The sequence below is a fragment of the Monomorium pharaonis genome, chromosome 6 (assembly GCF_013373865.1).
Source record: "Monomorium pharaonis isolate MP-MQ-018 chromosome 6, ASM1337386v2, whole genome shotgun sequence".
NCBI classification, from domain to species: domain Eukaryota; kingdom Metazoa; phylum Arthropoda; class Insecta; order Hymenoptera; family Formicidae; genus Monomorium; species Monomorium pharaonis.
Genome location: NC_050472.1, coordinates 17,774,065 through 17,786,593, shown reverse-complemented (window position 1 = coordinate 17,786,593; position 12,529 = coordinate 17,774,065). Strand labels below are relative to the sequence as shown.

At 35.0% G+C, this 12,529-nt stretch overlaps 1 protein-coding gene across 29 annotated transcripts in view; it reads right to left on the bottom strand.

Annotated features, from left to right (window-relative positions):
• LOC105833660 (liprin-alpha-1) overlaps positions 1-12,529 on the bottom strand; it is a 420,505-nt gene that overhangs the window by 45,786 nt on the left and 362,190 nt on the right. For 28 of the 29 annotated variants that reach the window (XM_036289154.1, XM_036289155.1, XM_036289153.1 and 25 more), the window contains one exon: positions 5,448-5,564. The exons of the other annotated variant lie outside the window; for it this stretch is intronic. In XM_036289154.1, coding sequence (XP_036145047.1) covers positions 5,448-5,564 — 117 coding nt within the window. The remainder of the gene's footprint in view (positions 1-5,447; positions 5,565-12,529) is intronic. 29 annotated transcript variants of the gene reach the window in all.

Below are 12,529 nucleotides of genomic sequence, written 5' to 3'. Positions count from 1 at the left end.
TTATTTGCTAGGCTTTACAATTATAAGGTTGCGGTGTCTAATAATCGCTATCATAAAGTCGAACATATGCAATTTTCGCTCTTTTAACGAATAAAAAATGCTGGTACTTCGTTAGCAACGTGTAAATAGTTTAATTTAGAAATTTTACATTTAGAGAGTATTTTCTATAGCGGCGCCCAGATTTTTGTTAATTAAACAATTATTTTTATAATGCTTTCTATATAACTTTAATATGTTAATCGATCGCTTTATCATTATAATAGTATAATAGTATATATTATTTACAATATATACAAAATCATATTACTAAATATAATAATATTATATTAATATTATAATATTTAAATATTAAAAAGTAATAATAAATAACTTTTGTATAAATATCTTATGACGCATTTACTTTATATCATTATTTCTATAAAGAAAACAAACTTTTGTTCCCTTTATTTTAAAAGGTAATTTCTTATGTGCGTCGGAAATAATTCTTTTCGTGAGAAGCTGATTTCTACGCGGGACAGTTTTCTAACACAAGTAAGTCATTACATAATTTTTTTCTTCTAATATAATAGATGGCGTAAATCATCCAAGAAAACTTTCCAGCATGACTTTTTCTACACATTTGATCATTTTTTATACTTCTGCCTTCGTTAGCACACTCGCATAAATGTACCTTGCGACACGCATACGGAAATAATCGCTTTATAGTTTTCGCGAATCCATCCTTGACTAACCAATTCGTATCACTCAAAGACATCAAATCAGACCGTGTCATATCAAGATGCATAAAAGAAATCAAACGTAGTGATAGTGTCAATAATAACGTGATGAAAAGGCAATACGTGGTAATTAGTGTAAAAAAAACTATATAGAAATAAAGTTTCTTTTCATTTGCGGAGACTCTGCTCCGCAAACCTCTCGTCTTGTGCCCTGAACCTTCCACCTTTACACTTGAATTCCTTCTCGCCTGCAGTATTTTCTATGCATCGTAATAAAACACTTGGATAGTGACTACTCTGGCAATACTTTATTAATTAGAGCACAACGTTTTGGCGAGACAATTTTTGGTCCTTTTCAAGTGAATCTAAAATTACATGGAAAAGCAAATTATACTACACATACATTATTTCAACATCACATTCTAAAATCCGCAGAATAAATAAAATAATCGTATGTCGTATAATTGCAATAAGTTACATTGAATATTTATCCATCTCAGTTCGCAAATAAAAGCTCTTTACTATTGTTTCGAGAAACGTGTTAGAAAGCATGTCTATACTCTGCAACCTTTGTCAGTCGAAAGAACAGATCGTGCATTTCGATTGGAAATGTGCAAGTCACGTTTAAAAACAAAAAATAATATTGGTTCAAAATTATCACTAGTCTAAAATAACTAAACTATGCGTATAATTCTGTCATACACTGTGTTAAGATTGTCAGTATCTTTTTGAAAATTAATACTATTCTTGAATTTTTTAATGAAAAACATTTATGCGATCTCTTTTTCTTTTATGTTTTTCTCTATGTAGAATATTAGGTTTAAACCACTCGAATTTGTGATTGGTGGATAATTGGTGGTCGGTAACAACCGTATGGTGCAAAGACGAACTTTTTATATTTTGTTAGTGTTCATTAATTCTTGTCTTTAGATTGTCGTTTAGTCTGTCCTATGTATGAAGGATCACAGTCATGACAATTAATTTTATAGACAAGTTCGGTCGACATATCATCTTTTATCCTTCCCTCTTTTTATTACGCAATCTAACTTTTTCGGTATTGTGAAGCGTACATCCACGTATTTGTTGAGTATACGTCTTAAATCATCGCTTACATGTTTAATATATAATTGTATTCCAATTACAATTAAAACAATTGTTCTCCGATTGTCAGATATTTCATTAACACTATTATTGTCATTATTATTTAAATCAGTTCATTCTTTTAATATTTTATATATTGTATACAATTGTATATATACAATTGTATATAATCGTATATATTATATACAAAGATGGCGTCTTTACAAAGACTGCCATTCGCCACCGTGAAACGTTGGAAGGGTTGAGGCAAGCGTGATCGAGTCTCGACTCTCCGAGTAAAGTACAGCCCGCAATCGCTTCACAATCCGAATAAAAAAAATAGACTTTTACTGCACTTCTCGATATAGAATCGGAAGGATCAGAATAGGATATCCTTCATAAACACTAAAACGGTCACCCGGGTATAAAATACAGATCTATCGATCAAAACCGCTATCGACAAGGTACATCTCGCGGATAGATCAAGCGTAGACATATGACTACCTATCACAACCGCCGGTTGCCTAATCTGGCACGAATTACAGATTATGTCAAATCTAGATGCTGAGATTTTGATTGGAGTCGATTTATAAGCATGTTTGCATTGCGCGATACCTCCACCCGCGATACGACGCGAAGGCGAAACCATACCGTAATGCGCCTCACAAACTAACACTGAGAGGAACACCACGAGAAGAAACAGCTCGAAGAATTTTTACAGTAAGAACTACCGAAGTTTAAGAACGTTCGTTGCTCCACTGATCGGATTTAACACATCATCCAAGTTAAAAACAGTCTGTTAGATCTAATTAGACCTAAGTGTCCATTAGACCTAAGGAATGGATATTGGCGAGTGCCACTTGACCTCGCAGTCGTCCGATTACCGCCTTCATTGTCCCTGGTAAGAAACTGACGTAGTTCCGAAAGATGATTTTTGGCCTGTACTCGGCGCCCGCGACATTTCAGTATCTTCAATTAAATCAAACTCGTGTTTGTTGTCTCACGGATACTACCCCGAGATATTCGATAAGCTTGCGCGTGTAGAAAAACGTTATATATTATTTTAAGATTCGTACTCATTTTTCCTACTTTTTAATAGTAAATAAAGGTCATTACGTAATTTTGTCAAAAAATCTATAAAAAATTATATTAATTTTATATACTAGTAAAGTGCAGAAATGGACAATTTTTGACATATTTCTTTTTATTTTCAGTATATAAACTCATCAATTTAGTAAGATGAAAGATTTCAACAATAAATTGTTTTAAATAAATGTATTTCATGCAAATAAAATAAATAATTTTATATTAAAAGCACTGTTCACACATTGTCAGAAATAGGTTACATGTAAATTGATATTCCCAAATTTTCAGAAGTATCATCTTTAATAATTTTTTTATAATATTGTTGTACCCCTCGTTGGGAGGGGATCGCTGCCAGAGATCTCGCGAGGAAGGTATTTAGTCACTCACACCGTTATTCGTCTTGACCACTTTTATTATCTTGTTCGAATAGATCGCGACCCCGCAAGGCAGAGTGTCGCGTCTATAAGTTTGTTGTCCACGACCCCGCAAGACAGAGTGTCGTGATTGTGTATATTACAATGTGTTTGCCGGTGATACACGACCCCGCAAAGCAGAGTGTCGTGTGTTATCTTAGTTTGTCTACTTCGGATTGACCCGTCTCTCACTTTCTTTTGCCGGTTTATATATCCGATAATTCAGTAGTTGGATCGAAAGTAGGGGAGAATTGCGTGAGGGCGTAAATCGGTCAGTATTCCAAATTATTGCTTAGACAGCAAGTGCTGTCTAAGGAGCATTGCGCTAATTGTCGAGCGGATTGCGCGAAAACTTAAACTATTTACTAAAATGGACATATGATAGGTTTAATCAGAGACACGAAGAAAAGACTCTCGATTAACAATATTAATCATGTTTTGATTTAACATGTCATAATTTCTAATATAAAACTAAATTTTGTATTAGCCCTCCCTCTTCATAACATAACAAAATCCTTTTTCATATACTCTTTTTTTTTCTGTGTCCAATTCAATCTTTATCCAATTGAAACAATTATGTATACGTTCTAATTTGTATCCATATTTATCTAGGCTGGGAAAGTTACTTTTTAAAAGTAACGCGTTACCGTTACTGTTACTTTCGGTAAAAAGTAACTCATTATCATTACTCGTTACTGATTGTAAAATTGTACGCGTTACCGTTACTTAAAAGTAACGCTGAAAATATCATTACTTTCCGTTACTTTTTTTAAATTCTAAGATAAGATTAAAGGATGCTTTGAAAAAGGATGTAAATTGAAGATAAAGTATATAGAGAGAGATTTATTTCCCATATTTAAAATATTTTTATTAATATTTTATAATTAATCTTTTTTGCAGTTTCTCTTGCCTAATAGCATAAATTATTGACTACTTTATAGATAATGGTCCACAGTTTCAACTGTTTCTAATGACATACTATACCAATCAAAACAAAGCATTTTGTGTCACTGAATATTAAGGCTGTGTTCCAATGTTCACTGCCAGTGCTGAAAATATATAAGGAATAGAAGGGCCATTGCTCATACATTTTCATAACCGCGGCCATAAGAAATTGAACAACGCAATTGATCAATTTGACTGAATTAAGCAATTTGATCGGTTGAAATCTTACAGTTATGTAAATGCACGTGTAATGACCATAACGTAAACTGTAGATTTTCAATACTAGTACTGAATATTGGAAGCAGCCTAAAAAGTAACGATAAAATAACAATCGTAAAATATCGTAAAAAAATAATTTCGTTACTGTTACAAAAAAATGTAACCTACTTTTTCGACATTACTTTTTCGTTACAAATAAAAATAAGTAATGCCGTTACTAAGTCATTCCCGAAAAAAAGATAACGATAACGGTAACGACGTTACAAGTAACGCGTTACTTCCCAACCCTAATATTCGATTAACACGTTTGACCGTTTTAACTTGTGTCCGATTGGAACTATGTCTAATTGGGATTGTATTCGATTGAGATTTTCTCCGATTGCTGTATCTAACTAATTCTGTGTGTACCTGAGATCCTCCCATTATACTCAATAAAAAAAATTGTTTATAATGATAAATTGTAATAATTTTTTTATGAAATTGCAATAAAAAAACGTAGATACTGTGATAACAAAATAATATTTTATTGAAATAATTATTTTTATAAAATTGCAACAAAAAACTGCAGACATTCTATATTAACAAATTAATGGTATTTTATTGAAATTATAATAAATTTTTATGACATTGCAATCAAAAAGTGTAGATATTGTATAATGATAAATTAATCCCTTAAACGCCAAGTTGATTTTGTCTGAATGTACTCCGGGGAGCTTTTTTTTATTTTTATAAAATTTTGTATCCAAAGGTTTTTTGAATCGCAAAATTGATTACGTGGTTAAAATTGTTAAATTCAAAATTTGACGCCATCAAAAAGTTAATAACATATTAAAAGTTTTTATGAAATTTTGGTAAAATAGCTATTAAAATGTTTCAAAATAGATGATTCATAAAAATATTATCAAAATTTCATTATTATAAAATCTGCTTTTTTAAATTTGTTATATTTTTACCTGTATAAAACTCCGTAAATGCTTGCCATACTTACCTGTGTATTCTGTGTAGGAATTTGTAAAGTTAATGCAAAACTATTCGCATCAAAACTTTCGTCTAGAGCTATGAGCGCACCGTGTACACCCGATTCTAAGAGATTATTTCCATATTCCTACAAGTTAAAATTAAAATATTAATTTTTACCTAACACAAGCGTATGAAAAAATTTTGGTTCGATTAGATCATGATATTCTTATGTTTTTGGAATCGTTGAACCCAAATCTGAAACAAATCTGAAGTTTTGTTCTATCAGATCAGTGTTCTCCCCCTAATCTCAAAAAAAGGTAAAAAGTTGCTAAAATGTCGTTTTTTGGACTAAATTATTAAAAAGAAAAAATATTCTTATATTTTTTGGTTGCAAAATTTAATTCTTACATTAGATTTACCATACAAAGTTTAACATTGAATAGAAATCAGCTATTATGTTTACAAAATGTAAAACAAGATAGTAGACTCTCAAACCCACATAATCCAGGTGAAAAAGGGAAGATGGTAGGAGATCTACTCAAGACGTAAATAAAAACAGCATAGAGAGATTACAAAATTCAATTTATATTTTTTCTATGATGAACCTCGCGTAATGCGCTCGATGTTGACAGCTACAGCTGACCGACTTACGTCATCAGTGCTACTGACACCTTTCTTATCGGTATGAGTGTGTCACTCATAACACTTCTTTACTTCTGTGGTTACGTAAGAAATTCTCAACAACTCCCTGAAAGCTATGTCAGGCAGTCCTTTCAGACAAATTAAGACGTCTGATAAATCTGAAATTGCATTTTCTGCATTCTCATATAGATCAATTTTGAAAAAAATTAAGAGATTAGTGAAAACCAAGATAAACGTTTCCACAAAAACATAAAAGAAATGGAGCAAAAATATCAAGGGCGATGGAATGTAAATATAATGGCTGGCTACTGTTGGACGTTGAAAAGGAAATATATTCAAAGAAAAGTGAAACGAAAGAGGAACCTACTTCACAGACTTTTTAAAAATAAAAAAGTATTTGTATGTTATTACAAGAAAAAACAAATCTGATTTTCTAATCTTTTTATGTTATTTTGATTTAGATCTCCTACCACCTTTCCTTCTTCTCCTGGGTTAAAATCACTAGATTACAAAGCACTACAATCCATAAGATACATTGGAGTCAAAATGGCGTTATAAAGTGTAGATAGTGCATGCGTTGTGTAAGTCATCGGTATTTTAAGTATAGCCTTCATAACCTGCTGGAATCTTCTTTGCACATTCAGAAAAGTAAATGGAATAAAATATCAAATTATTACATCAAAGGCAGCAATAATCGCAGCAAAAGAGGATTTCGTGTATCAACAAACATAAAAAATAAAAAAAGAAGACAAGAATGGCTTCGGTTAATTGAAAAAAGGATATTGTCAGAAATAACTAAAATTTGTGAGGTTAATAAGTAACTATGTGAAATATTAATGTATTACAATAATAATTATTACATCAATTACATAGATGCATTTTGACAAAAATTAATTTTTTTAAATCGAGCAGATGGAAGAAAAATACTCCGTCCGTTTGCAAAACAATCTATTATATATTATATATATACGTAATAAAAAATGATAATAAAGAAGCTACAGGAAATAATTCCAAAAAAGTAAATATATAAATAATAATGATGAGAAAAATATAAATAACTCTCATGAGTTTTACATACTTCAATAATATTTAAATATATAAAAAGATAGTTCCAATATAATTATATGAATCGTTATTTTATGAGTATATATGTTACTCTAATATAATTTATTTAAATCAAATATTAGATGAATATGAAGACAATAAACATAATTTCAATAAAAATTTCTACGCCAATGTCAATAATGATGACAATATTATTACCGAGCTGTATCTACAAATTACGATGCCAATGATTTAGGACATTTTAAAGCAATCGATATAACGAGAGATACTGCGTCAAATTCAATTAAAAATTTCGATGAAAAAATTATGAAAAACAAATTCAAAAATTAAAGAAATATTTTAAATAAGGCTAACCTGCTCAAAATGTTCGATAGAAATTGATAGAAAACAAAAATTTGATAGGACTTCCGTTTCCGGGCCAGAGTAAGTTAGACGTGTGTAATTGTAAGCAGTGAGTTGAGTGTGATAAGAGGTGAAAGAAAGCGTAGGAGAGGGTAGGATAGTCGGGTGAGGTTGAAAGAGAGCGCTAGAGAGTGTGTGGGTGGATAGGTGAAGTGTAGAAAGAAAGGATAGGAGTGAATTAACGTATTAGTTAGGTGTCACGGGTAATAACAGAGTTGGCGCAGAGAGTAGGCAGAGAGAAGACGTGCATACGTGAGAGTGGGGAGCAGGCGCGCCGTTTAGTGACAGAGTAGGGAGGTATAGAGTTAAGGCGGATTCAGTAGCCGCGACAAACATGACGGATAGAGGGAGAAGCGACAGCTGCACTTCGATAGTATTAGAGGTAGTAAGAGAGTAACTAGATCGCCGGCGGGAAAGGACGGAGATAAATGGGATAGGAAATTAAGAGATTGGAAAGAGGAGATTGTTGGTAGCTTAAAGATAGTTAAATTAGAAATGAAGGAGGAGTTGAAGGAGATTATGGAGGAGCAGGTGAGAAAGATGAGAGAAGAATTAGATGCGTTGAAAAAGGAAATTAAGGAGAGAGAATATAGATGAGAAAGAGAAAGAAAAGAATTAGTGGAGGCGCAGGAAGAGTTAAAGAGAAAGATAGAGAAAATAGAAGTAGGAGGAGATAGCGCAGTGGGAAAAAAGGTAAAAGGGATAGAGAAGAGAAAGAGATGAAGGAAAGAGAGAATAAAAGGAAGAATTTATTAATTAAAGATGTAGAGGTCAAGGAAGAGAATAAGAAGGAAACGGTAGAGAGGGTGTTCATGGAGATAGAAGCAGAGGTGACTGTGAAGGGAGTTAGAAGAATAGGAGAAGGGAGCAAAAGAGGGAGAGAGATGGTATGGGTGAAGTTAGAGAGTGAGGAACAAAGAAAAGAGGTGTGGAGTAAGAAGATACTGAAGGGGAGGGAAGAAAGAATTATGGAAGATTGGATTTGGAAGGAGAGGATGATGAGATGGAGGTTAGAAAAAATAGCAAGAGTAAAAGAGGAGAAGGGAAAGATGGTTAGGATATGGGAGGATCAGGATAGGAGATTGTTGGTGGAAGTGGGATGAAGAGGAGGAAGTCTTGAGAAATGAGAAAGGAGAGTTGAGAATAGAGGAAGGAGGGGAAGAGAATGTAGGAAGATTGTGAAGGTTAAGAGGGGAGAAGTCGAGGGAGGTGAGGGTTTTGAAAATAGCTTTCTGGAATGTGGCAGGGCTGGGGAATAAAGATAAAGATTTTTGGGAAAATTTGAAAGAATGGGATGTAATGTTTTTATCAGAGACGTGGGCGGACGTAAGGGGTTGGGAAAAGATAAGAGACAGAGTACCAAAAGGCTATGAGTGGGGGGTGCAAAAGACTAGTAGAAAAAATAGAAAAGTTAGAGCGATGGGGGGAATGGTTGTAGGAGTAAGAAAGGAGCTAAGTGATAAAGAAAGTAAAATAGTAGAATTAGGCGAAGGGTTATTGTCGGCGGGAATTAAGATAGGAAGGGAAAATTGGAGGGTAGTAGGGGTATATATAAAGGAGGAAGGTAGGGAAGGAGCAATGCAAGTACTGAGACAGGTTATGGAATCAAAGGATGGAGAAGCAAAGGTGATTATTGGGGGCGATTTTAATGCTAGAACCGGTAGAGAAGGAGAAGGTTGGGGGGAGGATTCGGATGGTGAAGATGGGGAAGAGCAGACTAGGAGAAAGTCCAAAGATAGTAAGGTAGATAAAGAAGGAAGAAAGCTGATAGAATTGATAGGAGAATGTGGATGGAAAATGTTAAATGGAAGGATGGTGGGAGATGAGGAAGGTGAGTATACGTATGTTGGAGGTAGGGGAAGCACTGTGATCGACTATATATTAGTAGATAGAGAGGCGAAGGAAAAAATAGAAAAAATGAGGGTAATAGATAAGGTAGATTCGGATCATTTTCAAGTAGTGGCAGAGGTGAGGAGTGAGGAGAGAGGGGTAAATGAAAATAAGAGAGGTAGGGAGATAAGGGGGGTCTGGGATGAAGAGAAAAGGGAAATGTTCAGGGGAGTTTTGGAGGGAGAGATAGAAGAAGAATATGAGTAGGAGGTAAATGAGGAGTGGGATAGGATGCTGAGTAAAATCAAGGATGCAATGGGAAAGACGGAGAGAAAGAGAAGGAAAGGTAAGAAGGTAGGAAGAGGCTAGTGGGATGAAGAATATAGGGGGTTGAAGAGACAGGTGAGGAGGGATTTAAGGAGGTGGAGAAAAGGATTAGAAGATAGGAGTAAATATATAGGGCTGAAAAGAGAATTTAAAGTTCTATGTAAAAGGAAGAAAGAGGAGAAGAATAGGAAGTGGAAAAAAAGCAGAAGAAGCCAGGAATGAGAGTAAAGTTTGGGAGATAGTAAATAAAGACAGGAAAAAGAAAAGGAGGGTGAACAAAGGAATAAGAATGGAGAGAGTATTTTATGTGTTTGTTAGGTAGAGTAGAGGCAAGAGTGGTTAGAGGAGAGGTGAGAAAGGATAAAGAAGGTGGTAGAAGGGAGGAGAAACAGGTTATTAACAAGGAGGAAGTAAGAAAAGTGGTGAGTAAATTAAAATTAGGAAAAGCGGGTGGATTAGATGGAATTCCGAATGAGGTATGGAGGTGGGGAGGAAAAAGGTTAGAGGAGTGGATAGTGGAATTTTTGAATAGGGTATGGAAGGGAGATGAATGGCCAGAGAAATGGAAGGAGGGAGTAGTACCGATTGTTAAAAAAGGAGAGGGGAAGCAGGTGAAGGAGTACAGGGGAATAACGTTAATGTCCACGCTATATAAGGTATACGCAAAAATTTTAGCAAAGAGGTTAAATGAGGAAATTGAGAAGGGAATAATCTCAGAAAATCAGGCAGGCTTTAGGAATAAGAGAGGGACAATAGATAATATTTATGTATTAAACTACTTTGTAAATAGAAGTGTAGACAAAAAAGGTAGAAAATTAGTAGCGTTATTCGTAGATTTGAAGGCGGCATTTGATTCGGTGGATAAAGGAATTTTGATAAAGACGATAAGAGAGAGGGGGATTAGAGAAGGTTTAATAGAGAGAGTAGAAAGTTTATTAAGAGAAACGAAAAGTAGAGTTAGAGTTGGGGAGGTGACGGGGGAGGAGTTTTGGATGGAAAGGGGGGTAAGACAGGGGTGTCTACTGAGTCCGTTGTTGTTTAATCTATTGATCTCAGACTTAGAAGAAGTAATGGAGAGGGTTAAGTGGGGAGGGGTGAAGGTGAGAGGACAGAAGGTGTGTACATTAGCATATGCAGATGACTTGGTGGTAATAGCGGAAGACGAGAACCAGATGAGAAGTATGTTAAAAAGATTAGAAAAATACTTGGATGAAAAAAATTTAGTTTTAAATGCGGAGAAATCGAAAATATTGAGGTTCACAAAGAAAGGAGGTAGGGAGAGTAAAAAAAGTTGGTGGTAAAAAGGCAGTAAGATAGAGGAAGTAAAGAAGTTTTGCTATCTAGTGTATGTGTTTAAAAAAAATGGGGGGCAAGAAGCGCAGATAAAGGATAGGGTGAGAAGGGCGGCGGCAGTGATGAGTCAAATTTGGGGGATTGGGAAGAGAAAGTACGGGGTGTAGTTATTTGACAGGTTAGTATGGACGGTTATTGAATACGGGGTGGAAATTTGGGGATGGAAGGAGAGAGACAGTATGGAGAGGTTAGAGGAGAGGTACCTGAGATGGATGCTGGGCTTGGATTGGCACACGCCGGGCTATATGGTGAGAGAGGAGATACTAAGGGATAAATTGAGAGGAAAAGCGCGAAGAAAAGTGTGGAAATATGAAAAGAGGTTAGAGGAGGGTGGAGGTAGCGAATTAGCAAAAAAGTGTTTAGAAGAGATAAAGTTGAGGTATAGGGCAGGAAAGGTAGGTAGTGGCTGGGAAGGCGAAAGAAGGAGTTTTTGGGAGGACAGGGGAGGGAGTTTGGAAGAGTTAGGTGAGGAAAGAGAGGAGGATAGAGTAAAAGCGGTATTTAATAAGGATAAAAAGATGCAGAGAGAGGAAAGATGGGAGAGAATCTTAGGATCAGAATATAATAGGTGGTATAAAATGGTAAAGGAGGAGGGCATACCAGAATACTTGAGAAAAGGGTGGGGAGAGAGCAGGTGGAGGAGAATTATAAGGTGTAGATTGGGGAACGAGATGAGAGGCAATAGATATTGGAAGGAGGAGAAAAAGAAAAGGTGTAGATTATGTGGAGGTAGCGTAGAGACGTGGGAGCACGTATGGGAGGAGTGTAGAAATTGGGGTTTAGACAGAGACAGCTGGCTCCTGCCACCTCCTGGTGGTAGGAAGAATTTTAGGGGCAGATGGGGAGGGAGAGAGTTGGATTAGGGAGTTGATGAGGGAGAAGGAGGGGATAGAGAGAGGCAAAGATAGTATGAAAAGTAAAGAAAGTGGTTAATTGATTGAAGGAAGGGCAGAGGAAACGGAAGTCCACAGATAAACGGTGTGTGTGTGTGTGTGTGTGTGTGTGTGTGTGTGCGTGTGTGTGTGTGCGTGTGCGTGTGTAGAAGGATAGGATGTGGAGGCAGCAGCGGCTGCCGAAGCAACCAGGAATTAGATATAAGATAGAGATAAGTTAGTTTTAAGATAGAATAAGTTTATGTCAAGATTGTAAACCCCAAGGGGACACAATAAAGTTTATTATATATAAAAATTTGATAGAAATTTGATGATTTTATCTGAATCTATCATTTCTATCGGACACTAGATTTCCTGCTAGATAGAAAAGTTATAAAATTCTATCGTTTCTTATCGTATCTGAATTAAACGATTAAAACTTTATCTGAATATGAGTACTTTTCTATACGATCTTATCTAGTTATCTTACTGAATATGAAAGTTACGATTCAAAAGGTCTATAAGACTCTATATAAATTAATCTAAAATTATCCCTATACGTTTCTATCAGATATATTACAATTTCGGTGGACATAAAGTTCTATTGTTCTTTATCGTA